The sequence below is a fragment of the Miscanthus floridulus genome, chromosome 14 (genome assembly GCF_019320115.1).
Source record: "Miscanthus floridulus cultivar M001 chromosome 14, ASM1932011v1, whole genome shotgun sequence".
NCBI classification, from domain to species: Eukaryota; Viridiplantae; Streptophyta; class Magnoliopsida; order Poales; family Poaceae; genus Miscanthus; species Miscanthus floridulus.
Window position 1 is genome coordinate 63,566,562 of NC_089593.1, and position 25,172 is coordinate 63,591,733.

The 25,172-nt window shown below is 44.4% G+C and overlaps 1 protein-coding gene, 1 long non-coding RNA gene and 1 pseudogene across 3 annotated transcripts; all 3 read right to left on the minus strand.

The window, feature by feature from the left end:
- Window positions 1–2,572: 2,572 nt before the first annotated feature.
- Window positions 2,573–10,333, minus strand: LOC136506161 (uncharacterized). The gene is made up of 2 exons (XM_066501275.1): window positions 9,327–10,333; window positions 2,573–3,048 (listed from the first exon to the last, which is right to left on the minus strand). The coding sequence occupies exons 1-2, from the start codon at window positions 9,928–9,930 to the stop codon at window positions 2,705–2,707; spliced, it is 948 nt and encodes a 315-aa protein (XP_066357372.1). The 5' UTR covers window positions 9,931–10,333; the 3' UTR covers window positions 2,573–2,704.
- Window positions 10,334–11,645: 1,312 nt separating this feature from the next.
- On the minus strand, window positions 11,646–22,656 carry LOC136503566 (CSC1-like protein ERD4; annotated as a pseudogene).
- LOC136505469 (uncharacterized) lies at window positions 17,640–20,423 on the minus strand. Of its 2 annotated transcripts, none has more exons than XR_010771220.1 (4): window positions 20,095–20,423; window positions 19,809–19,928; window positions 19,463–19,518; window positions 17,640–17,966 (listed from the first exon to the last, which is right to left on the minus strand). It is a non-coding gene; the product is annotated as an uncharacterized lncRNA (long non-coding RNA). The 2 variants fall into 2 exon arrangements; XR_010771221.1 differs by having other exon boundaries at window positions 20,092–20,423.
- Window positions 22,657–25,172: the final 2,516 nt, after the last annotated feature.

The window sequence follows — 25,172 nt, forward strand, 5'->3', positions numbered from 1 at the left end:
GTCCTTTACTGCCTCTGAAATATATCGGAATTTAGCTAGGTCCGATAAACCTCTGCTATTTCAAAAGAAACATTTCATTGGTAAACTAGATTTTATTTATGACCCTTTTCCGGATCTTACGTTTTCTTGAGGTAGATTTTGATTTTCGGACAGTGGCCTTCATATCACATAATTTTGTGTCTGGGTCCATGTCCTCAAAATCCACCTCCGACACATCCTTGATCAAATGAGCGAGCAGGTCGTCATCTACGATGGCCTCGTCATCACTAGCATCAAGAATCAATGGTTTAGTAACACCCGCATTCATATCTCCTTTTTTCGATTGTTTTGTGGGTGGTGTTACAATCATTCTATCAACTTCTATTTTTTTAAAGCATTGATAGACAAAGTACACTCTGCACTGCTATTACCTAATTTATAACCTAAGTTACTGAGATTTCTAACACAAGAAGCGTTCAAAATATGAATAAAGGAAATAGCAGGGCAGGAGCTGTGCATACCAAGCTGTGGAATCGACGGAGATGAAGGCGAATGTGGCACCACACTCTGTGCAGCCGCCGACTTCTTCTCCGGAGGGCTATCCAAATTTCGGATGGCAGACCTTCGCATAGCTTTGCTTGTCACATCCTTGTCAGCTGTGGAAATTCCATCAGCAGATTGGATATTAGTACGTGTACTACGTCATAGTCCTTCAGTTGAATTCAATAGCGATAATGAATTTTCATTTGTACCTGAAGGGGATTGTAACCCTGGACCATCATTAATATTAGCTGGAACATCTTTGCTCGGCTTGCTTGAAGCCGACGGACGTGGAGTCATCAACCTTGACATCAACAGATCGCCTGATTCTACAGGCTTAACTGTCTGCCTAATGGTCGGAGCAGAACTGCTGCTATGAGGTATCTCCGGTCTAACACTGCTATCAATTTCACACAGCATGGGAATAGGTGATGTCGACCTGCTGTTTGTCCCAACCTTTGGCCTAGGCGAGGTTGGCATGGGCTGAGTAGGTGTCACCTTTTAGCTAAGCCTGGGTGAGTGTGACTGATCAGAAGGCGTATGTGTCCCAGCCACTAATGATCGTTCTGTGGCTTCCAAACTGGGTTAAGTATTAGTACGTTCACCACTAGTAGCTTTCTCTGGTGGATGAAGACTTTCCTGAACATGCATTGCCTTTGACATTCTTGGCCGGAGGGGTAACATACATAGCCGGTAGCTTAGCTATGTCATCTAGGCTTAGTAACTGGCTCAGTTTCCCTAGGCTTTTTTTCTCAAGTAGTGACATCGCAGTTGACAATTGCATTGGCACAGGTCCACCTCTAGTAGGGGCATTAGATGAAGATGACGTGTTCTCTATAGTTTCCTGCTTTTTCTGGGCCTGTCCACCATCACGCCCATGATTTGCATCATCTTTTCCAGCCGCATCCTCATCCCGATCAGAGTAATCTGGATTCAGTGGAGGAATTGCTAGCTCAAAATTTGCCTCCTCCAAACTGAAAGTTACTTCATGTCCTACTTTTCCAAAAACCACATCGGTGGTAAAGGGTAAATACTCTCTGCTCATCATCCCCACCCGAATCCGGATCACACCTTTTTTCCTATAAGTGAGCATATCAACCTCTAGAGTGGCACCAATGACTGTACGAGTGCCCAAAAGCCAAGGTAATGGCGCCAAGGATGAGGGACTTTACTGACATGAACCCAAACTTCATCAAGATGATAAGCCGGAATAGAGTCACTAGCATCCGGCCACTCTGAGATTGTCAATGTGACCCCATGATTCTTCAAACAAAAATCAATATCGACTCTTCGTTTGAGTTCATCGTCAGATGGGAATTCCACCAGGAAAGAGTCATCCCCATGCATGAGGAAGCGCTTCCCAGTTCCAGTCTGCTGTGATGAATTTTGCAAGCTCTGTCTGAACTGTGGCTGCATCAATTTTCCCCCCGGTAACCTTTATCAAAGCAGTAAGAGAAGGTTTCGGGGTCTCCAATTTGTACTCAAAATCTGGTAAGTGGAAAAAACCTAGCTCATTCTTAGCAAAACCTAGCATGGACGCTGTTGGTTTTGGAAGCTTAACGAGAGGGCACTTAGTTGAAATGTGGGCATTCTTCTTATTACAAATAAAACAATCTAGATCCGCCTTGCAACAATCTGCTAAATGCCCATTACACTTACACCTAAAACAATGAGGTGGTTTGACCTTTTTCGGCTTTGCAAGATCAGTGGAGGCCAAAGGCTGTGGATGCGAACCTGATGCCTCCGGCTTGTCTTGCTGCTTTATTGCTCCACAGTAGCAGAAGACGCTTCAGTTCGCCCACGAGGCCGGTATTCTGCTTGCTGAAAGTGTTGCTGGTGGCCATGTTGATTCCAGTCATGGTCCGATTGGGCTCCACGACCATCTCCTCGCCCTGCTGCATTATGTCTTCCTAGATGACGGCCAACATATCCATGACCAACGCCCGATCCAGTGCCACGACCTCTCTGAGGCCGATCGAACCGGCGTGGGGGTCTGTTTTGGTGAAAATTGCGAATCGGTGGAGGGCGTGTGTAAGCAACAGAGTATAGGAAGAGAAGCACAGAATTGGAGAACGAATAGCATAGATGAATCTCAAATTTTAGAACTGAAGAGTGATTACGGAGAAGTGATATGTTTGTTCGTAGTTCATAGATGCCTCTTCCCCTCTTCCATCTGCTACTTATCCTACCAGGAAACGGCAACGGCCAACAGAGACCTACACCCACCCTGGGCCTTGGATGAGCGAGTTGGGCCGCCTTGTATGAGCACCACGCCGAGGCCCATCTTCTTGTGCAGCTTCATGGTCAGAGGTTGACTCATCAGGTGTAGCCAAAGTAGCATTGTTGACATCCCCCCTGATAAGCACCAGCTTGCCCCCAAGCTGCCGCTCAAGGGAAGCGCTGTCGAAGTGCTTCCACATCTTCCCAGGTCGCCAAAGAAGCCGGCAGACCGGACCACTGGATCAAGGCTTGGAGTCGTACAGTGGAGCCAGTTGTTGCAACTCGCTTCTGAAGTATCTTCTGTGGAACCTGCAAGCCATCAAGGTTAGAAGGTAACGGCTGAGCCGTATGAGTGACAGGCACTGCACTCTTCAATTGAGACACATGAAAAACTGGATGTATCATGGAGGTCTCAGGTAGCTGGAGCTTGTAGGCCACATTGCCAATCTTCTCAATAATTTTATAAGGACCAAAGAATCGATATGCAAGCTTCTGACTAGCTCGAGGTGCCATCGATGTTTGAACATACGGTTGTAGCTTCACATAAACCCAGGTGCCCACTGAGAAAGAACGCTCAATTCTATTTTTATCAGCTTGCATTTTCATCCGGTGTTTTGCTCAGGCCAGATGCTGCTGAATCAAAGCCTGGACAGAAGATCGAGTCTGAAGCCACTCATCCAGAGAATTGACAAAACATGCAGAGGAAGCATCGATACCCAGTTGCCTTGGGGAATGACCATGGAGCACATAAAAGGAGTTTGCTGCAGCGTTGAGTGCCAAGTGGTATTGTACCAAAACTCTGCTAAATGAAGATAGTCATACCATTTGGTGTGAAGAGCATTAGCGAAACAACAAAGATACGTCTCCATACACTGATTGACTCTATCTGTTTGCCTGTCGGACTGTGGATGGTAAGCTAAGCTCATCCTGAGTTCTACACCAGCCAGCCGAAAAAGCTCGTGCTAGAAGTTGCTTGTGAAAACCTTGTCACGATCGGACACAAGGGCAGTAGGGAGGCCATGGAGCCGATAGATATGCAACATAAACAACTTTGCAATGGAGAGGGCAGTGTATGGGTGTTTAAGTGCGATGAAATAACTATATTTGGAAAATAAATCGACAACCACCAGAATGCAATCATACCTGTGGGAGTGTGGAAGTCCCTCGACAAAGTCAAGTGAAACAACTTGCCAGGCAGAGGATGGTGTAGCAAGTGGTTGGAGAAGACCTGGGTATTTCACCCTTTTGGGCTTGGCTTGCTGACAGACAGCACAGCTTTTGACAAACTGATCAACTTGCTTCTGAAGCCCCGGCCACGCAAACAGAGCTTGAATCCACTGAAGTGTTGCTGGAACACCCGAGTGACCACCGAGGGGAGAACTGTGCAATGTCCGAATGAGTTGCTGCTGTAGGGTGGGATTGTTGCCGACCCATATACAACAACAACAAAGCCTTTAAATCCCAAACAAGTTGGAGTAGGCTAGAGTTGAAACCCAACAGAAGCAATCAAGGTTCAAGCACGTGAATAGTTGTTTTCCAAGCACTACTATCTAAGGCTAAGTCTTTAGGTATATTCCATCCTTTCAAGTCTCCTTTTATTGCATCTACCCAAGTCAACTTTGGTCTTTCTCTGCCTCTCTTCATGTTACTATCTTGGCTTAGGATTCCACTACGCACTGGTGCCTCTGGAGGTCTTCGTTGGACATGTCCAAACCATCTCAACTGGTGTTGAACAAGCTTTTCTTCAATTGGTGCTACCCCTAATCTATCACGTATATCATCGTTCTGAACTCAATCCCTTCTTGTATGACCGCAAATCCAACGCAACATACGCATTTCCACGACACTTATCTATTGAACATGTCGTCTTTTCGTAGGCCAACACTCTGCACCATACAACATAGCAGGTCTAATCACCGTCCTATAAAACTTGCCTTTTAGCTTCTGTGGTACCCTTTTGTCACATCGGACACCATATGCTTGGCGCCACTCCATCCACCCTGCTTTGATTCTATGGCTAACATCTTCATCAATATCCCCATCTCTCTGTAGCATTGATCCTAAATATCAAAAGGTATCCTTCCTAGGCACTACTTGACCTTCCAAATTAATATCTTTCTCCTCCTGAGTAGTAGTGCCGAAGTCACATCTTATATACTTAGTTTTAGTTCTACTGAGTCTAAAACCTTTGGACTCCAAAGTCTCCCGCCATAACTCCAGTTTCAGATTCACTCTTGTCCGGCTTTCATCAACTAGCACTACATCGTCCGCGAAAAGCATACACCAAGGGATGTCCCCTTGTATGTCCCTTGTGACCTCATCCATCACTAAGGCAAATAGATAAGGGCTCAAAGCTAACCCTTGATGTAGTCCTATCCTAATCGGGAAGTCATTCGTGTCTCCATCACTTGTTTGAACACTAGTCACAACATTGTTGTACATGCCTTAATGAACCCGACATACTTCGTTGGGACTTTATGTTTGTCCAAAGCCCACCACATAACATTCCTTGGTATTTTATCATAAGCCTTCTCCAAGTCACTAAAAACCATGTGTAGGTACTTCTTCTTCTCCCTATACCGCTCCATAACTTGTCTTATTAAAAAAATAGCTTCCATAGTTGACCTTCCGGGCATGAAACCAAATTAGTTCATAGAGACCCGCGTTATTGCTCTCAAACGATGCTCGATAACTCTCCCCCATAGCTTCATAGTATGGCTCATCAACTTAATTCCCTAGTAATTAGTACAACTTTGAATATCCTCTTTATTCTTGTAGATCGGTACAAATATACTTCTCCTTCACTCGTCAGGCATCTTTTTCGATCAAAAAATATGGTTGAACAGCTTGGTTAGCCATACTATAGCTATGTCCTCGAGGCATCTCCACACCTCGATTGGGATACCATCTGGTCCCATCGTCTTACCTCCTTTCATCCCAACGCCTCTCTAACCTCAGATTCTTAGATTCTCCGCACAAAACGTCTATTGGTGTCATCAAAAGAGTCATCCAATTGAAAGGTTGTGTCCGTATTCTCACCATTGAATAATTTGTCAATACTCTTGTCATCGATGTCGGATCTCATCCTCCTTCACCAAGAGATGTTCCCTTTCATTCTTAATGCACTTAACTTGGTTGAAGTCCCTTGTCTTTCTCTCATGAACCCTAGCCATCATATAAATGTCCTTCTCTCCTTCCTTCGTACTCAAATATTGGTAAAGATCCTCGTACGCTCTACCCTTTGCCACACTTACAGCTCGCTTTGCAGTCTTCTTTGCCACCTTGTACTTCTCTATGTTGTCCACACTCCTGTCATGGTACAAGCGTCTATAGCATTCTTTCTTCTCCATAATAGCCTTTTGGACTTCCTCGTTCCACCACCAAGTATCTTTAGCCTCGCCTCCACTTCCTTTAGTTACTCCACACACCTCCGAGACCACCTTCTGAATGTTGGTTGCCATCTTCTCCCACATGTTGTTTATGTCCTCTTCTTCCTTCCAAGAGTCATCTTTGATAGCCCTTTCCCTGAATACCTCTGACGTCTCCCCTTTCAGTTTCCACCACTTTATTCTTTCAATCTTAGCTTGTTTATCCCTACGGGCACGCACCTGAAAACAAAAATCTACCACCAAAAGCTTATGTTGAGAAACAACACACTCCCCTGGTATCACCTTGCAACCTAAGCATGCTCGTATTTGCCAACCCAAATACGCTGCTTGTATTTCAGAATGCCATCAACCAATTAGAAGTGCTTGACTGAAGCAGCATTAGTAGCCAACTTGGCGATCAGAGTGGACGCTTGAGGATCATTGAGGTAACCCTTTTCAATATTAGCATACCATTGGGGCGTCACTACTGAAATAGCAGCTAATTCCTCAGTGGGGTGCTGATGACAAGAGAGAGAATCGGCTGCACTGTTGTTGGTTCCTTTCCTGTAGATGATCCGATAACGGAGGCCGAGCAACTTTGTGAACACCCGCTGTTGCCAAACGGTGTGTAATCGTTGGTCATTTAGGTGGGTCAAGGCCTTCTGATCTGTGAAGATCACAAACTCAGCCAGCTGCAGATAACAACACCACTGCTCCACAGCAATCAGAATAGCAAGGTATTCTTTTTCATAAGTGGACAAGCCTTAAGTCTTGATTCCCAATGGTTTGCTAACATACGCCAAGGCATGACCATCTTGTAACAACACTGCTCCCACTCCATATTGGCAGGCATCTGTTTCAATTGAGAAATTTGGAATTCCCAACACAGGAGCTGAATAGAGAGCTTGTTGTAGGGCTTGGAATGCTTGTTGGTGCTCATCGGTCCACACATACAACACATTTTTCTTGAGTAAGTTAGTGAGGGGCCTGGCGATAATGGCAAAATGCCTCACAAACTTGCGATAAAACCCAGCAAGTCCCACGAAGCCTCGTAATTCCCGAACATTAGTTGGGCATGGCCAAGACAATACCGCCTCAACTTTGGCGGGATCTGTATGAACTCCACCGGCACTGAGGATGTGACCGAGATAATGTATCTGCTGCTTGGCAAACTGACATTTCTTGAGTTTAACCACCCACTGATCCTTGGACAACAGCTCAAGGACCTGATGCAAATGCTTCAAATGGTCTTAGTAGGAATGGCTGTAGACTAGGATGTCGTCAAAGAAAACCACAACACAGACCCGAAGTAGGGGTGACAGAGTTGTGTTCATTGCTCCCTGAAAAGTGCCTGGAGCTCCAGACAAGCCAAAAGGAACCACAGTGAACTCATAATGGCCCGCATGAGTGGAGAATGCTGTTTTGTATTCTTCTTCGGGTTGTAAGCGTATCTGATGATATCCTGAATGGAGATCAATAATGGAAAACCAAGAAGCATCGCCCAATTCATCGACTAGCTGATCAAATATTGGGATGGGGTACACAGACTTTACTGTGAGTGCGTTGAGGTACCGATAATCGACGCAAAAGCACCATGAGCCATCTTTTTTCCGTACCAACAAGACTGGAGAAGAAAACGGAGATGTGCTTGGTTGTATAAGACCTTTCTGCAGCATATCTTTAACCTGACGATCGATTTCATCCTTGAGGCTAGGTGGATACCGGTATGCCCTGATGTTAACCGGAGAGGCACCACTGACCAAGGGAGTGGCATGGTCGCACGATCGTTGCGGTGGCAATTCATCAGGCACCTTGAAGACTGAAGGAAACTTGGACAGAATCTCAGCGATATCAGGCAGTACCTCCGACAGATCAGGAGTGGACTCCGTAGGTGTAACAGCATACAACTGAAAAACCAGATCACTCTGCAAGGGAGCAGTGATACCTTGTAATATGATTTGAGTCCCATGATATGGAATTGAAATCCATTTTGCTGCCCAATGTACTTGCATTGGACTATATCTTGCTAACCAATCCATCCCCAATATCAAATCATAAGAGTCAAGCTGCAAAATGCGTAAGTCATGCTGGAATTGATAATCACCCAAAGAAAACTGACAATCAACTATGACTGAAGAGCAGCGAAGAATCTGTCCATTAGCAATCTTAACAGCAGCAGACATTGCAGTTCTGGGCAACTAAGGCAGGCGATTTGTAACTGAATCAGCCAAGAAAGATGCTGAGCTGCCGGAGTCAATGAGAACAATGACTGACTGACCATGCACCGTGCCTTGGAACTTAATGGTGCGAGGGCCCTGAGATCCCATATGAGCATCATGCGAAATAGCCAAATTAAGCTGCTCTGTTGGTTCCTCGGGCTGCTCAGGCAGGTCTTCCAACTGGAACAAATCCCAGACTTCTTGCATTTCTTGTAACTGTATGGTGGCCGCACACGTACTTGTGACCTCTGAACCACTTCTCAGCACATCGGTCACATAGGCCCTGCGCACGCCGAAACGAACGCAGGGTAGATGTCTTCAGGCAAAGTAGATGTAGCTGCGGCCGTAGGTTGAGTTGTAACAGCCTTTGCTGGTTCCGGTGGACGGGGCAAAGGCAAGCCCGGCTTGAGATTTCCTCGGAATCTTGTTCCACTGTCAGCTTTGTGGAATTCCAGCTTGGGTATAGGTGTAGCCACTTCTTCCTGCAACAGGGAAAGCGAGTACGCAGTATCCAAATTTTGGGACGTTGCATAGCAACAACTCTAATATCATAACGGAGACCATCTATGAATCTTGTAGGAATGGGAGTATATGCTTTGAGTTGGTCTAACAGAGTAGAGTAGCGCTGAACATAATCAACTACTGTGGATGTTTGTTGGATGTGGAATAACTTGCGAATGAGGGATTCATGCTGATCGCGGGCGAAGCGCTCAAGCAGCATACTGCATAATTCAGTCCAAGGAATTTGGTGGGTAGGACGTTCTAGTGACTGAATCCAGCGCTTGGCAGCCCCATTAAAATGTATACCCGCGACCATACATGTCAAAATAATCCTCAGCCTGAGTAATCCAGAGCTTAGTGGTGTCGCCATCATATGTGGGAAAATTGAATTTAGGCAAGCGATTGGAATGTGGATGGGTTCCATCATCAGCAACAGTATGGGACTCAATCTCATGGACAACACCAGTAGAACGATGAGGGTGGGGTATGCCGAGCGTACCATTGGCCGGGGAATGGTTTGGGGAAGGAATTCCCCCAAAGCCATCCACCCGTGTAGTCGAATCCACGCCGTGCCCGCTGGGCCGAGCGACCGTGAGTCCGGCAGATGAGCGCGCGGCGGTCGGCTCCACAGGAATTGGGGAGATTAGTCCACTCGATCCATTTTGTTCGTCGAGGACAGATCGATCCCAATACTTGGTGAGCTTGCTCATCTTGAGCTTGAGGTCGTCCACCGCGCCTTCCGACTCCTGACGCCAACTCTCCAGAGTTCCCGCGGCCTGCTCGACGGTGGAGATGCGCTTGTCCTGGCGCTGCTCGAACTCGGTGAAGAGCGTGGACTGGCGAAGTTCGGAGTCCGTGATGCGGCGCTCCAGGTTGAGATCCGAGTCGGCGAGGCGCTTGGTGATGTTGTCGTCGAACTCGGTGAAGCGCTTGGTGATTGAATCGTCGACCTCGGTGAAGCGCTGCTCCAGCTTGGCGTCGCTGTCGCCGAAGCGCGCATCCAGCTTCCGATCCGCCTCGGTGAAGCGGGCGTCGATCTGTGTCTTCTGCTCGTTGAAGAGGTGGTTCATCTCATCGAGCAGGAGCTTCGATTCCGGAGACATGGCGCCGCGGCGACATGCGAAACGGGTAAAGTGAGGGTGCGGCAGCGGCGGCGGTGGTGGTGGAGGTGAAGGGCTGTGCGCCAGAGCGCAGGATTCGATCCGGAGCGGCCGCGTGCTTGGGAATTACAGAAGTCGAGGATCGATTGGATCGACCCGAGTTCACCGTACTCCGCCGACGTCGCAGGCGCCTCTTCATCCTCTAGCTGGTTGTCCGATGGATGTACAGAAGCTTCATCAGCGGAAGCCACCAGTCTCGATCTTGCCAGAGCGGAGATAGGCCGAGGCGCCAGGGTCAGTCGACGGCCTCGTAGCAGATCTTCGCGAATTGGATCCTCAACTGAATCACCATCCGCGCCTAAATCCTCGACGGCACCATCAACGAGTGGCGTACTGTCGTCGCCGAGTTGTGCCCTGTCCGGCGAGTCGCCCCCAACGGTCATCGCTAGCGTGAATGCCCAAGTGTCCAGCAGCATAACTAGTGTTTGGTACAAGTTTTTTTTCTCATGGACAGAGAATCAAACGAACAGCACGGGTGCAAAGAGCCAGCAGAATCACAGGACACACTGATACTGCAACTATTTATACTGAATATAATGAAGGGAATCAACCAAGATCCGATAGATACCCCCCACTCAGTATGAACTTCATCAACGGCTTACAATAATTGGAAATGCTTATTTCCGCACACGCTGCGGGAACGTTTCCACGTGCACGCACAAGAAGTCAAAAAAAATGCAGACCAACTCACCCGTCGCCACTGCCGTCGGAGAAGAAGGCCGCTGTATCGCGACAGCCTGACCCCGTGTCTTCTCTCTTCTTTTTCTAACTCCGGTGGACTTAGAAGGAGCCCAGGTAGACGGTGGGGATGGCGAGAGGATGGCGGTAGGGTTCCATCGGCATAGGAGGTGGTCGGACTAGGTCAGGGGTGGGGGCGCCCATGGCCCACTACTACATAACTGATAATCACCGCCGCCACTTTCATTGGCGGTTTGCTAAAAACCGACGATGATACTCATCACTGCTGGTTCGTATTACGAACCGTTGGTGAAATGAATTTCACCGTCGGTTCGTGTTATGAACCGTTGGTGAAAACTTGGCGATTATCACCGCCGGCTAGTAACACGAACCAGCAATGATAACCTATCTTTACAGTCGGTTTGTGTTGCCAACCGGTAGTGATGGTCGACCCATTTTTACTACCGGTTTGTGGTACCAACCGGTGGTGAAAATCATTTCACTAACGGTTCGTAATACGAACTGTTACGATCCAGCGCCGACATTTATGCTGCAGCACAATAATCATAACTTTTTCAAACAAAGTCGGATGAAAACAAGCTTTATATCATGAAATCTATAACTTTGTAGTTGATGACTTCTTTATTTGAAATTATTTACAGTTCCATAGTTCTGTTTTAAGGTCTTATATTTTAAAATTCAATTTTTTTGAATTATACAAACAACCTCAGATGAAAAAAATGATCAAAAGCAAAGTTGCAGATCTCACTATGATCTACAACTTTATAGTTGATAACTTTTTTATTAGCAATCATTTATGGTCTTAAATTTGTATTTGAAGTTCTAAAATTTTGCAAATAACCTCAGAGAGAAAATCGATCAAAACTTATAGTTGATAACTTTTTCATTTGAAATCATTGGATATCCCAACAGTATGGATGAAGTTTTGACGATTTGAAATTCAAATTTGTCAAACGACCTCAGATGGCGAAACCACCAACATCAAAGTTGTAGATCCCGATCAGAACAATTACTTTGTAGTTGATGACTTTTTTATCTGAAGTCGTTTAGGGTTCCAAATATTTGTTTTAAAATTCAGAGAAGTTAGTATTAAAGGAATATACATGTTGTACGGACACAAGTGACTTAGGGGCGGAGTGGTTAGAGCAGCTACGCGTGAGGGCACAGGTCTTATGTTCGAATCCCAGCACTGCGCAACACGCGGATTTTGCATGAAAAATCGTGTGACTTGTCGGCGGCGCGAGGGGAGGGGAAGAAAGAGGTCGCCGCGGAGCTCTGGCGAGACACCACCACCCCACGGCGGGGTCGACGGCAGGTTCGAGGAGCGGGGCTGGTAGGTGGGCAACGCGGCCAATGGCAAGGGAGCCGCTGGCCGGGGGTGGGAGAGGAAGGGAGTGCGAGGAGGAAGACGAACGCCGAGGAAGAAGAGGATCTGCACACACGGGTCGTAGTAGTATCCTACAATAATAATATATAATATAACGAGACCCTATAGTGGAAGAAATAATTCCCCAAAATAGCATAGAAATTACAGTACTAACAAACTGAGTACCATAGTGTGCAACACCGAAAAGCTGTACCCCTGTAAAACTAAATGACACCTGGATCACCTGATTTTTCGCTATAAGCCACCCAAGGGCAAAGTATGCAACACCGAATGGTATAATCAAATCAAAGGTTCAATGACTGAGTAGCACAGAACGACTGTTGCGATGAGCATGTCATTTGGAACCCTGGTGTTATATCCCAGATCTCCTGGATCCCATGCTGCTTTCACACCATCTCTGTCTTGCATAGGTACTTCCTTTTCAGGTGGAAAATGATGAGAGGAGCCAAGCGAGAGAGCTCAAGCCCATAGCCAACAAACAATCTGTCAACAGTCAAATATTTATGTTGTCAAGTTGCTGTCAAACTCAAAGATGTTAAGATTTAAAATTGGGCAGTAGGTAACTGAAAAAGTGAGACAAAGGAATTACTTCAGTGCGACAAATGTGAGTAAGAACGTTGCACTTCCAGGCAGGCTCTTGGCAAGCATATCCACAATCCCAGCAGGGTGATCGAGAATGGTTGTCAAAGATTTGAACAATGTGCTTCCAAGTGTATAGCCGAGGAAGACATTGAAAACGATGAAATAGAAATGTTTTCCTGATGCCGCCCTGACTGCATGGCTGTGCAAAGGGATCCCCTCTTGTTTTGAGAGAAACATAAGAAGAGTAGGTAGCAAAGCGAGGAACACAATGAGTGCAATCTGGGGAAGGTAGCCTCCAAGATGGTCTTGATTTGTGGTTGGTCCACCACTACCTTCAGGAAGGGCAGCTTCTGCTTCAGGTTTTCGAGAGTTGTAACAGCAGCGATAGCAGTGATAGGGAAAAAAAACAATGAAAAAGACAATAACATAGACCACAGACTGTCTGATTTGCCTCTCATATAGATTCCTCGGAAGGTTGGACCATAGTATGGCATGGTTCAGGAGCTTCCATAACTGTCCATTTATCATACACCTGAGCATGGAGAGTCTGAGATGCAGAAGCTGCGGCAGATCTGCTATTGAAGACGACAATGGCAGCCCGCTGCTGTTTCTCATGAAGGGTAGTCTTCTGTTCAGCCTCCAGTTTGGGCAGTAATTCCTTAATCTGCTCACTACAGTATTCAATTGTGTCAACCTTTTTACCAATAAGACCAAGGAATCCAGTCCTATGAGTAGGTTTTGTGCCCTCAGGATTACTTTCAGTTTTCAAGTTTGCATATACAACTTCAGCACGAGCAACCTTCTGCTTGTGACCTTCGATCTCTTGGTATATTTTATCAGCCTGCAATGCAATGTGATCAAAATAGAATAAACTTCTGTTTCTTTTTATGTGGGGTTATTTTTAGACATGTCTTACAAGCAGACATGAAAAACATAACAAAAGGACAACGGGGAAGCAATCCATCTCTATATCTCAAGATTCAAGAGTAGAAGTACCTTTGTGTAATCTGTCAGAAAGTGTTTGGGTGAAGTGCTCGAAAATATGAGTCTACAAAATCCTTTACAGTTTCATCTGGAAATGGTCTAGGGACATCTCCAGGCCCGGCCCTGGAGGGGGGCAAACGGGGCAGCCGCTCCAGGCCCCCCAGACCAAGGGGCCCCAGGTATGTACAATGTATATACGTATTGACATCCACCTTGGAAGCTAGTAGCTGCTAGTGCTAGAAAGTAGCAGCTCGTAATAACAATCTATATTTATTTATTATACTTTGTTTCATTTGCTTCTTTTGTCTGTTTATTAAATTTCAACACCACCATGTTATGCCAAAAATAGTCTCCCAGAAATGAGAAAAAGAGACAAAGAAAAGAGTAAGAAGAAATAAGTAAATGAATTAATGAGTTAGAGAGTATCTATTATAAATCTTTTAAGAGTCATACAGGCTAAGAAATCTATATGAAACAATTTTTTTTGCCAAACCAGTTAAGATAGAATAGCTCCTCAAGAGGAGATCCTTAAAACCCACTCTAATAGAAGTAAATGAATTAATGAGTCAGAGAGTATCCATTATAAATTTAGTACTATTGATATGATTTTTATATTAAGTGGGTCTGAGTTTGAGTTTGGCTCTAGGCCTCAACAATCCCAGGACCGGCACTGGACATCTCTCACCAACACCGCAAACTCCTCTGGTTTAACATCTGGTGCTGATCTTGCAGTAGCTCTCAAATTTGACACATGCTTGTAGGATTTCCATAGGACAAAAATAGGTGACAAAGCGAACCCAATAGACTGACAACAGAAATGCCCACAGCCTCATACTTCCTTCCTGCGGAGGTTGTAAATGTAGAGATCAGTTGTACTGTGATGCCTTGTTTAGTTGGCCGAATTCGGCGCCGCCGGATTCACTGTGTGGCACTGTAGCGCACTGTAGCGTTTCGTTTGTATTTAGAAGAATTATCCTATCGTTGACTAATTAGGCTCAAAACGTTCGTCTCGTAAAGTACAACCTAACTGTGCAATTAGTTTTTGATTCCGTCTACATTTAGTACTACATGCATGTACCACAAGTTTGATGTGACGGGAAATCTTCTTTTTGCATAGTGTCAAAGTTGAGAGTTAGAAGCAACTAAACAGGACCTGAATAAAGCGACATTCAAGACACTGGACACCTAATAATTGACATACCAGAACGTGGAAAGTCAGTGCTTATTGACACTTTTTTATTGCAAACACCAGTTACTGCAGACATTAATGGTCCCAAGACAATTTCAATCAAGCTTACGGTTTTCTGGGTTTCCACATCTCAGTTACATACAATTGTAATTTAAGAAAGTCTTGAGAAAAAAACGATACAAGCCAGTTGTCCATGAAACTGTAACTTTCTTTTCCAAGCAGACGTAACTTTTCCTTTTTGAACAAAAGGAAGTAGAGAATTAAAACACAACAAGCTGAAACTAGTTTGGTACTGATCTGAGGAAGAATGATCACAGATGCTCAGATTCATCTCGGAAAAAAAAAAAAAACTGATCTGCCTGATAAAAGAGTAAGTAGCAAGGAGATTCTGTTACAAGTTGCTTTTTTTGTTGTTGAAAACGAACTAACAACCACAGTTAGGATGTTTCAAGAGGCGATGGACAATTATTAAATTGATGCATTTGCTCGTGTGAAACAGCTATGATTATGTGACTAATGACCTAGTAATTATATGGTCTAGATCATGCTGTGGATTGAACCAAATGCTTCCGGACTCATCCACAGGTGGTTCGGTGAAAGGGCCATGCCAATAGGCCACAATACCGATGCTGTGTAATTGGGAGCATCCTGTACTTATTTATGCAACTACGAGAAACCATTAAAAGACTACACACATGTGAGAAATCGTTAAACGAGTACTTACAGGAACATTGCCCACTCCTAGCCTTTCAATCGGCGAGAAGTCCTGAGTCGATTGAGATGAATTGTTGGGAGGGATGCCAACTAGGGCACGACCAGTTGCAGCAACTGGGAGGAGAACTGGAAGCAGCACAATCCCAGAGTACACCAGGATCGACAGCACTGGAACATCAAGGGCAAAATTTTAAAAGGTCAAATATTGCTAATAATTGCAGAAAAGTCGTCCAAAAATCTATATTTGACCAAACCCCAAATCAATCCTTACTGTATTTTTTCAACAGGCTTTCTCTCCTGCAAAATTAAACTTTTCAAGGACAACCCGCAGAATAAATTACTTAACTAATAAACCCTATAACGTGCAACAAACATTAGTTCATCAATCCAACATTTCTTTTTTTTTGTAAAAAATGAAATAATTGCAGATCACTATTGGTGCACCTATAACAATTAACAACACAAATCACAGGAGAACAAATAACTTCAAAAAATCATGCAAATAGTTTTTTTTCTGGAGGAACAACAATAAATAGTGCATAGCCGACAAAATTAACGAACCGCTGAACCAAATAACCACTACTGGATTCAGGTTCTTTGCCGAGTGCCTGAGGCACTCGGCAAAGGCCAGATTGCACTCGGCAAAGCCTTTGCCGAGTGCGGCACTCGGCAAAGAACACACGGCAAAAAATTGATCGGTAAAGCCCTCTTTGCCGAGTGTATTTTATCGGGCACTCGGCAAAGGCTTTGCCGAGTGCCCCGGGGACACTCGGCAAAGAAAAGCTACCGTCACGGCGCCGGTCCTGTTGACGGTAACTTTGCCGAGTGCCAACCCTGTAGGCACTCGGCAAAGATTTTTTTTATTTTTTTTAAAAAAAAAATCTTTGCCGAGTGCCAACCAGTGAGGCGCTCGGCAAAGATTTTTATTTTTTTAAAAAAAAATCTTTGCCGAGTGCCAACCTGTGAGGCACTCGGCAAAGAGCTTTTATTTTTTTTTGAAAATTTTCTTTGCCGAGTGCCAACCCGCCAGGCGCTCGGCAAAGATTTTTTATTTTTTAAAAAAAAAATTCTTTGCCGAGTGCCAACCCGGAAGGCACTCGGCAAAGAGCTTTTATTTTTTATTTTTTAATTTTCTTTGCCGAGTGCCAACCCGTGAGGCACTCGGCAAAGATTTTTTATTTTTTTAAAAAAAATTCTTTGCCGAGTGCCAACTAGTGAGGCGCTCGGCAAAGATTTTTTATTTTTTTTTTAAAAATCTTTGCCGAGTACCAACCCGTGAGGCACTCGACAAAGAGCTTTTATTTTTTTTGAAAATTTTCTTTGCCGAGTGCCAACCCGCCAGGCGCTCGGCAAAGATTTTTTATTTTTTTTAAAAAAAAATTCTTTGCCAAGTGCCAACCCGGAAGGCACTCGGCAAAGAGCTTTTATTTTATTTTTTTGAAAATTTTCTTTGCCGAGTGCCAACCCTCCAGGCACTCGGCAAAGATTTTTTATTTATTTTTTAAAAAAAAATCTTTGCCGAGTGCCAACCCGGAAGGCACTCGGCAAAGAGCTTTTATTTTTTTTTTTGAAAATTTTCTTTGCCAAGTGCCAACCCGCCAGGCGCTCGGCAAAGTTTAATTTTTTTTTTAATTTCTTTGCCGAGTGTTATAGTAACAGCACTCGGCAAAGCTGGAAAATCTGCTTTCTGGTGGCCCATTTTGCCAGCTTTGCCGAGTGTTGTGACCATGGCACTCGGCGAAGGGGTCCTTTGCCGAGTGCAACACTCGGCAAAGTGACCCAAAACGGCAAATTTTAATTTTTTTTACATTACATCATGACAAATAAATTCATACAATCATATATCACATATATATCTCATCCATCACATATATATCTCATCCATCCACACATCCATCCGCACATATCACATCCATCACAATATATATCACATATATAATAATAAGTGCTCAAGTCCATCCAAATAAATCCACAAGCTGACATATATATGCATATACGTGGCAAACCAACCACTAGCTGACATATAGCACTGTAAATTGTATTTTTGATATATTAGTGCTCACGAAAAAAGAATACATGCGATAAACATATAAGATACATATGCAAGAGACCAGGTCCACTTAATTCGAAAGGGTAATAAATGGTAGCAAAATGTACCAATAACAACATGATCACCCCATGAGTCCAATGGCTGATTAGATACACACACGACTTGAAGCTCAAACGAAATAAAATGTTTTGAAAAACCAGTTACAACCAGTAGACTGAACTAGCTACATTATATATTGCCAATTCTACACTTGAAATGATCCTAGAATAAAATCACACATACAAAAGAAACCATACTTGATGTGCCACAAAGAGACAATGGATCCATTAATCGATAGCCATATATAGGGCCCAACATCACTCAGTAATCAATACCTGAAAAAGTTTGATCGCACAAAATAAGCTTAGATAAACGTTACATGAGGAGAAACAAAAAGTTTTAGGTACTCTACATGGAAACTTCAAATAAAATAATAGGATTCTAAGGATGGGCAATTGATGACCAGCAGCATGAAGTTATAATCTGAAAAAGTTCTACAAAAATGGAGTCAATTGGATATTATGATTAGTAGTTTGGGAGAGTTTTCTAGTTATGTCAATTAGCAATTTCTAATGCATCTGCAGAAATTTGATTATTCTTTAAAGCCAAACAATCAGTTAAACGTGTCTGTGCAAAATCACGATCTTAACAAAATAAAGTAAAATCACAATGGACAAAAAATTGTCCCTAAGTTAAACTTTCAGCTTTTTATGCAAAAAATTCAAGGTAAATCTGATAATTTTTGTGGAGTTCAGTACCATGGATGCTTCAGCAGAACTGCGAAAGTTTAACATGGTTGGGACGTTGGGTGTCAACAGTAACTTAGTTTTCTGTTGTTAATCATATTTGTGTGATAACTAGTTTGATGCTTTGATGTTCTATAAAACCAAGGAAAGGTTTGTGATCTTTGTTTTCTCAATAAACATGAGCAGCGTTAATTAGGATAGGTTCTTCTGCATCAAACGTGGGTGAATAACAGAAGTACATGGTTAGAAAGGATGCATGGTACCTTATAGTTGAATGTGTAATCTTAATGTTCTATATGTTGTGACGCCGACTGCAAATCGCAGGAGGTCAGGTTTGGTACAACCGTGCAATTGCCAAACTATTGCCCTTCTTTTCAACAATAAATTGCTTATCACTCTGAACCTTTAATATGCAAAACAAATGATAAGGTGGGTAGCTAGTGAATGATCAGCTGAAAGTGGCACTGAAAGAAGGAAGGCCTTATGACTTTCCTGTACAATCAGCAGGTGAGCTGCGATTTATTGGACTACTGCCAGCACAACCGTCAATTGAAATGGCAAATTAGAAAGTTAGAAAACAAACATTCAGATATTGGATAGATGGAAAGGAGGTAAATGTAAGGAAACAAAGAAAAACAGAAAGTGGCATTTTATTTTAATGATTTTGTTTGCAGACCCTATACGTCACTATTCTGGCATCATAATCTAGAAGTATGGGTTAAGTGTAGAAAAATACTGAACCTAGACTTACGTACAGGATTGACATCCCTGCAAGATAGGTGGCTTTTCCCTATTTTTTGCATGGTACAACTGGAACTGACACTAACATGTACTCCGTTCCAGTATATACACGAAGGCAATGCCATGAAAATGTAAAGTAATACTTAGAGCAATCAGATTTCAGAGTCAATTAGCCCAGCTGAATGCATCAAGCATATACATAGGAAGGGCATACCCTGAATTAATAAACAGGTAATAGTGCAATAGTATATAAACGTCGAATAGGCACATGGGTACGTGCTTTGAAGAAAAAATAGTACACTGCAAAAGAGATTGTGTAGCAAAAAAAAAGAATGGATTTGTACCTTCATCTTAGCATCGTGATTGGGGAACGTCGCTTGAGCAGACCTGATTAATGGATCTGTAGAAAAATCATGATGAGATAAACAGACAAGGACAATAACATGGATGCTTGTTATCTCTGCATTATTAATTCTGTGCGGCCACACGAAGGTCAGCAAAGACCTGTAGAAACACATCTGTGACCAACTCAGGATCCCTCCAGCACTGGTCATAACGAAATGCATCAAAATAGATATGCATGACAATAGTAAGGATCATTCAGCAGGATTACTACTGAACTCCATTCGTGATGATAGGTAAGACAACAGGGCATAGATGCATAATTTGGAAATACATAGGAGCCCTGACCTGACTTTGCATAGATGTCGTGCGATAAAAAATAGGGTCTCCATCGGTAAGACAGGCCTATAATGTTGATCTGAATCCATTCATATTTGATCATTCCCAATCCGCTTCAACGTTCGAATCCTGGAAAGTAGGTGCGGATTAGCAACCAATCCGTCCATACTTCATATAAGCTGAAGCAAAACAAATACTAATCGGACGTAGTTCATATAAGTTGAAGCAAAGCAAACGGTGCCGGCGACGCTGGTTCACCGTGAACAGAGCGGGTGTGGGGACAGGGCAGTACCACCTGCGAGCGACGCAGAGGCATGGGCGGGGCCGGGTTTGAGGCCGGCATCGCATCTCACGGCCGCAGCTGCCGCTATTGTGGTCGTCGTGGCTGCGGCGATTGGAGGCGAGGAAGCAGAAGGAGACGGCGTGCTTCAGACGCAGATCGGGTAGGGGTCGCTGACCTCGACTCGTCGGCTGGGGAAGACGAAGGTAGCGATGGGGTGGCGCTCTGCGGCGCGCGGCGCGGGGGCGGGCCAGCGTTGGCGGGCGGCGGCGCGGGGACGGCCGGGAGCGGCGGCGCGGGGGCTGTCTGTCTGTGGCTTGACTGTCCGGCCGAATTCGGTTAAGTGTCCCCACCAACCCTTTTGCCGAGCGCCGGATGAGGAGGCAACACTTGATAAAGATTTTTTTTTTTAAATATTTTTGCTGAGTGTTCCTGTAGAGGCACTCGGTAAAGAGAAATTTTTTTTAAAAAATTCAGAATTCTCTTTGCCGAGTGCCTTATTCTTGGCACTCGGTAAAGACCTCCTTTGTCGAGTGCTATGCCCTAGCACTCGACAAAGTTTTTTTATTTTTTTTGTATTTTGTCTCCAAATTTTTTGTGCAGCCCTTTTAAAGTAACAGGAACTCATAATTAGAATTTTAGGATTTTTTTTTGGCTTTTTATATATTTAGTTGCTTTATTTTGTTTACTTGAATTTTTTCGAAAAATATAAATTTGAGCTGCACGTGGTACGAATAATAGAATTTAATGATTCAAAAAATGATAGTCATGTTACTGAGTGTAGTGTGAGGCCATATCCAGAAACGGACCTAAAATTTCGGACATCTTGTTCACAAAACATGACCGCGAACTTGCGTGCGCAGTGTTTTTAAGTTCTATAAAAAGCAAACGAAGTCCGAAAATCATAAAACTTGTTGAGATATCGTGATATCGTATATGGAGGCTATGATAAAAATTTGAGAAGGTTTGGTGTACGTTGTCACGTACGATGCATACAAACCAGGACATCTCCACATGTGATATCAGATATAACATGTAGAGATGTCCTGGTTTGTAAGCATCGTACGTGACAACGTGCACGAAATCTTCTAAAATTTTTATCATAGCTTCCACATATGATATCACGACATCTCAACAAGTTTCATGATTTTTGGACTTCGTTTGCTTTTTATAGAATTTAAAAACACTTCACACGTAATTTCGCGGACATGTTTCGTGAACAAGATGTCCAAAATTTCGGGTCCGTTTCTGGATACGGCCTCTCACAACACTTACTAACATGACTATCAATTTTTGAATCATTAAACTCTATTATTCGTACCACGTGCAGTTCAAATTTCTAATTTTCGAAAAAATTCAAGTAAACGAAATAAAGTAATTAAATATAACAAAAAGCCACAAAAAATCCCCAAATTGTAACTAGGAGTTCATGGTGCTTTAAAAGGGCTGCACAAAAAAATTAGAGGCCAAAAACAAAAAAACAAAAAAAACTTTGCCGAGTGCCGGCGTATGGCACTCGGCAAAGGGTGTCTTTGCCCGAGTGCCAAACATCAGGCACTCGGCAAAGAGTGTTTTAATTTTTTTAAAAAAATTTACTCTTTGCCGAGTGCATCCACAGGAACACTCGGCAAAGAAATTATAAAAAAATTAAATCTTTGCCGAGTGCCGTGCCAGGGGCACTCGGCAAAGTAATTTTTTTTAAAAAAAATTCTTCGTCGAGCGGCAGATCTGAGACGCTCGGCAAAGAATTTTTTTTAAAAAAAAATTAAATCTTTGCCGAGTGCCAGATCTAGCGCACTCGGCAAAGAATTTTTTTAAAAAAAAATAAATCTTTGCCGAGTGCCTAACAGCAGGCGCTCGGCAAAGAAGGCCGTGATCGAACGCTGTTTCGTGGGCAGCCTATGCCGAGTGTAGAAATTTTGCCGAGAGTCTGGCACTCGGCAAAGAAGTCCTTTGCCGAGTGTCCGTGTTTGCCGAGTGCCCGGCACTCGACAAAGAACTCTTTGTCGAGTGCAATTCTTTGCCGAGTGCAGCACTCGACAAAGAAGGTCTTTGTCGAGTGTCCGATTTTTGACACTCGGCAAAGAATTTTGCACTCGGCAAAGTCTCTGTTTCCAGTAGTGAACCCCCTATTTTTTATAGGAAAAAGAATTCCCCAGAGCATTTGGCTGCTCATCAGTTCAGCGCTGCCACGGCTGTTGCGGCTGTTGCTGTGAGGAGGAATCACTGTAAAACAGCTGTCTCATAGCGCTGTAACCTGCCAGCGAACAAGCGAGCACTGAGCAGGCAGTACCAGAGGAGAGAAAGACGAGGTAGACAGCGGCGTCGACCCTGCCGGCGGAGACGACGTCGGGCTCCGACACAGAGATGGCGTCACGGACCCACCCCACGGGGATCCTCAATTCCTCATGCCGCGACCGCGGCCCTCCCACGGGTCGAGCCCGTGCAAGAGGAGGTTGGCGTAGTACACCGGCGCGTTCCCCCCGGGCGGCGCGACAGCCACGTGAACACCAGCACCAGGGCCACGAAAATGACGAACGACGTCAGCACGGACGTGATGAATGACGTGAGGTCCATCTCGGCGGCGCCACGCCAACCTGCTGCAGCAGCGGCGCTGCTCCTTCAGCCAGCCAGCCTCGGAGGCTGTGGTTAGCGGCGGAATTTGGGAGGGAAGGGGTTTAGTGGAGGCAAGAGTGGTTAGTGAGGCGCATTAGGGTGGGATTAAGAAGGGACGGTGGCGGCGGGGAGGGTCTCCAAGGTCGGTGCCATAGCTTGTGGCACTGAGCTGTGTAACCTCGAGGCCTAAGGCCACGATGTCGACCCGTAGGCCCAAAAACGAAAATAAGACGCCTAGGGGTCTAAATGTGAATAATTTTTTAAAAAATGGCTAAAAAACTGAATGGCTAGTGTGAAGGTTGACTAAGACTATAGTGCTATAGGATCGAGGGAGAGTGTGTTGTTGGCACAAAGATATGCCAACACCGAGCATGCACTATGCAACCCACATTAGTGCACCTCGGTCGTGTCTTATATGGAAACCGGATGCCTACAAGGTGATGCGCCACTAGTTATCAAACAAACTAGCGAAAAGTCGTCAAAATTCTCGCTCGGGAGGGACTCCGTCAACTCCATCAGGCCTTGTTTGATGCATATATATTCACTTTAATCCACATGTGTTGGAGTGCATTGAAATGGAACTTAGTTTAATTTTACTCCAATCCACTTCAACACATGTGGATTAAGATGAATGCATGCGCATCTAAACAAGACCTCAGGGAATCTGTGTCATGGATTGCCCTGATTGGCTAACCCTGGGATCATCTACAGTCCTTGGATTGGAAGATGACATCATATCGAGATTGGAAAAGGGGGTTAGGGCAACTCGAGGTAAAAATATACAAAATGATTGATACATGTGATAGGATACCCTCTTGGTTTGTAGACCTTTGGTCAGAAGATGTAGAATCATCGTTGCTTAGTTAGGAAAATTTAATTTGTTTTTTTTTTCTACATATATGCTAAGGTGAAATCTAAAGTTTCTAAACAAGAGACATGCATAAAATTAATTTTCAATTCAAAAGTAAATTTATTGTCTTGAAATATTTTAGATTTATTTTTAAATTTAAACTTAATTTTTGAGCTTGTGCTTTGTTAACAAACTTCGGATTTCACTTAGGGTGCGTTTGGATGTAGATATTGGGGGAGCTAGAATTGAATTGTGTTCCATACCAAAGCAGCCATGGTATTGAAATGGCCATAATTCGAATATTATTGTTTGGATGACCATTTAATTATCTTTTGGAATCCTAGCAAGTAGCTCAAATCCATTTCCTGTTTGGATCCAAAAGATGGAATTGAAATGCTGGGAAGCTCGACTATGGCCATGGGAGGAGCTCGACCGCAGCCATGGGGAAGAACGGGAAGAAGGGGGCCTAGCCACCGACGATGGGAGGAGCTCGACGATGGGTGGATCTCGGGGGAAGAAGAGGGAGAAAGGGGCTCTGGCCACCGACGACGGGGAAGAAGGGGGCCTTGAGTCACCGGCCGTGGGGAAGAGGGCTTTGTCCGTCGATCAATCGACCGTTGGCTCGCGCCGCCGCTCGCGTGCCTAGGCCACACCGCCGCCCCTACACCTGGGTCGTGCCACCAACCCTGCACCTAGGTCGCACCGCCGCTCGCGGGCCTCGCTCGCACCGCCGCCCACGCAGCTGGCTCGCGTCGTCGCCTGCGCGCCTCACTCGCGCAATGTTTTCCTAAACGGTAAACGGTCTTTACACGGTCGCCCTTCGTTTAGCGTTTAGGCTGTTTACACGGTGTTTAAACGAAGTTAAATGGTCTAAACGGTTTTGTACTTTTAAAAAAATAGATATAATTATATATGTGCATGTAAAAAATCAAGTTTTCTAGCATTTATACATATTTATCCGAGTAAAAATCAATTATTTTGGTATGTGTATATATTTATGCATATGAAAAGAACCAAATATTGATATTTATGCATGTAACATATCAAGTGTACACATTTATAAATATAATAAACTTAAGTATACAAATTTATCCATACAAAACTAAACTAGATTTACCTCGTGTTCGCCTAAACAGCCATTTAAACAGCTGTTTAGCCCGTTTAATGATGTTTATCTCTGTTCCATTTAGGCCGTTTAGACCGTTTTCCCTATTTTTGACCATTTAAACGGTCAACCGTTTAATTTCCGTTTATCCCCTAAACAAAATAGTTTACCACCGTTTACAATTTACGGGCCGTTTAATCCGTTTAGGCGAAATGGGGAACCTGAGGTCCGTCGGCTGCGAAGTAGGAGAGGGAAAGAAGTACGCCGTTCGCGAGGATGCGGGTGACAGATGTGACGCTCATCTCCAATTCTCCCCAATACGAAGGGTCATGGCTCGGTATTGCGGGCGAGGAGGAGCAGGTGTAGTTAAAACCTCTTTGGCATTGGAGGTGATTTTTGTGGGGGATACGACCCCGGATACCCACAGCAGACTACATGGGCTACGCCGCCAGGGGTGGTCTAGCCCATAAGACGAAGACTTACGGTGCACGGTACTGCTCGGCATGTACCACAAGACATCAA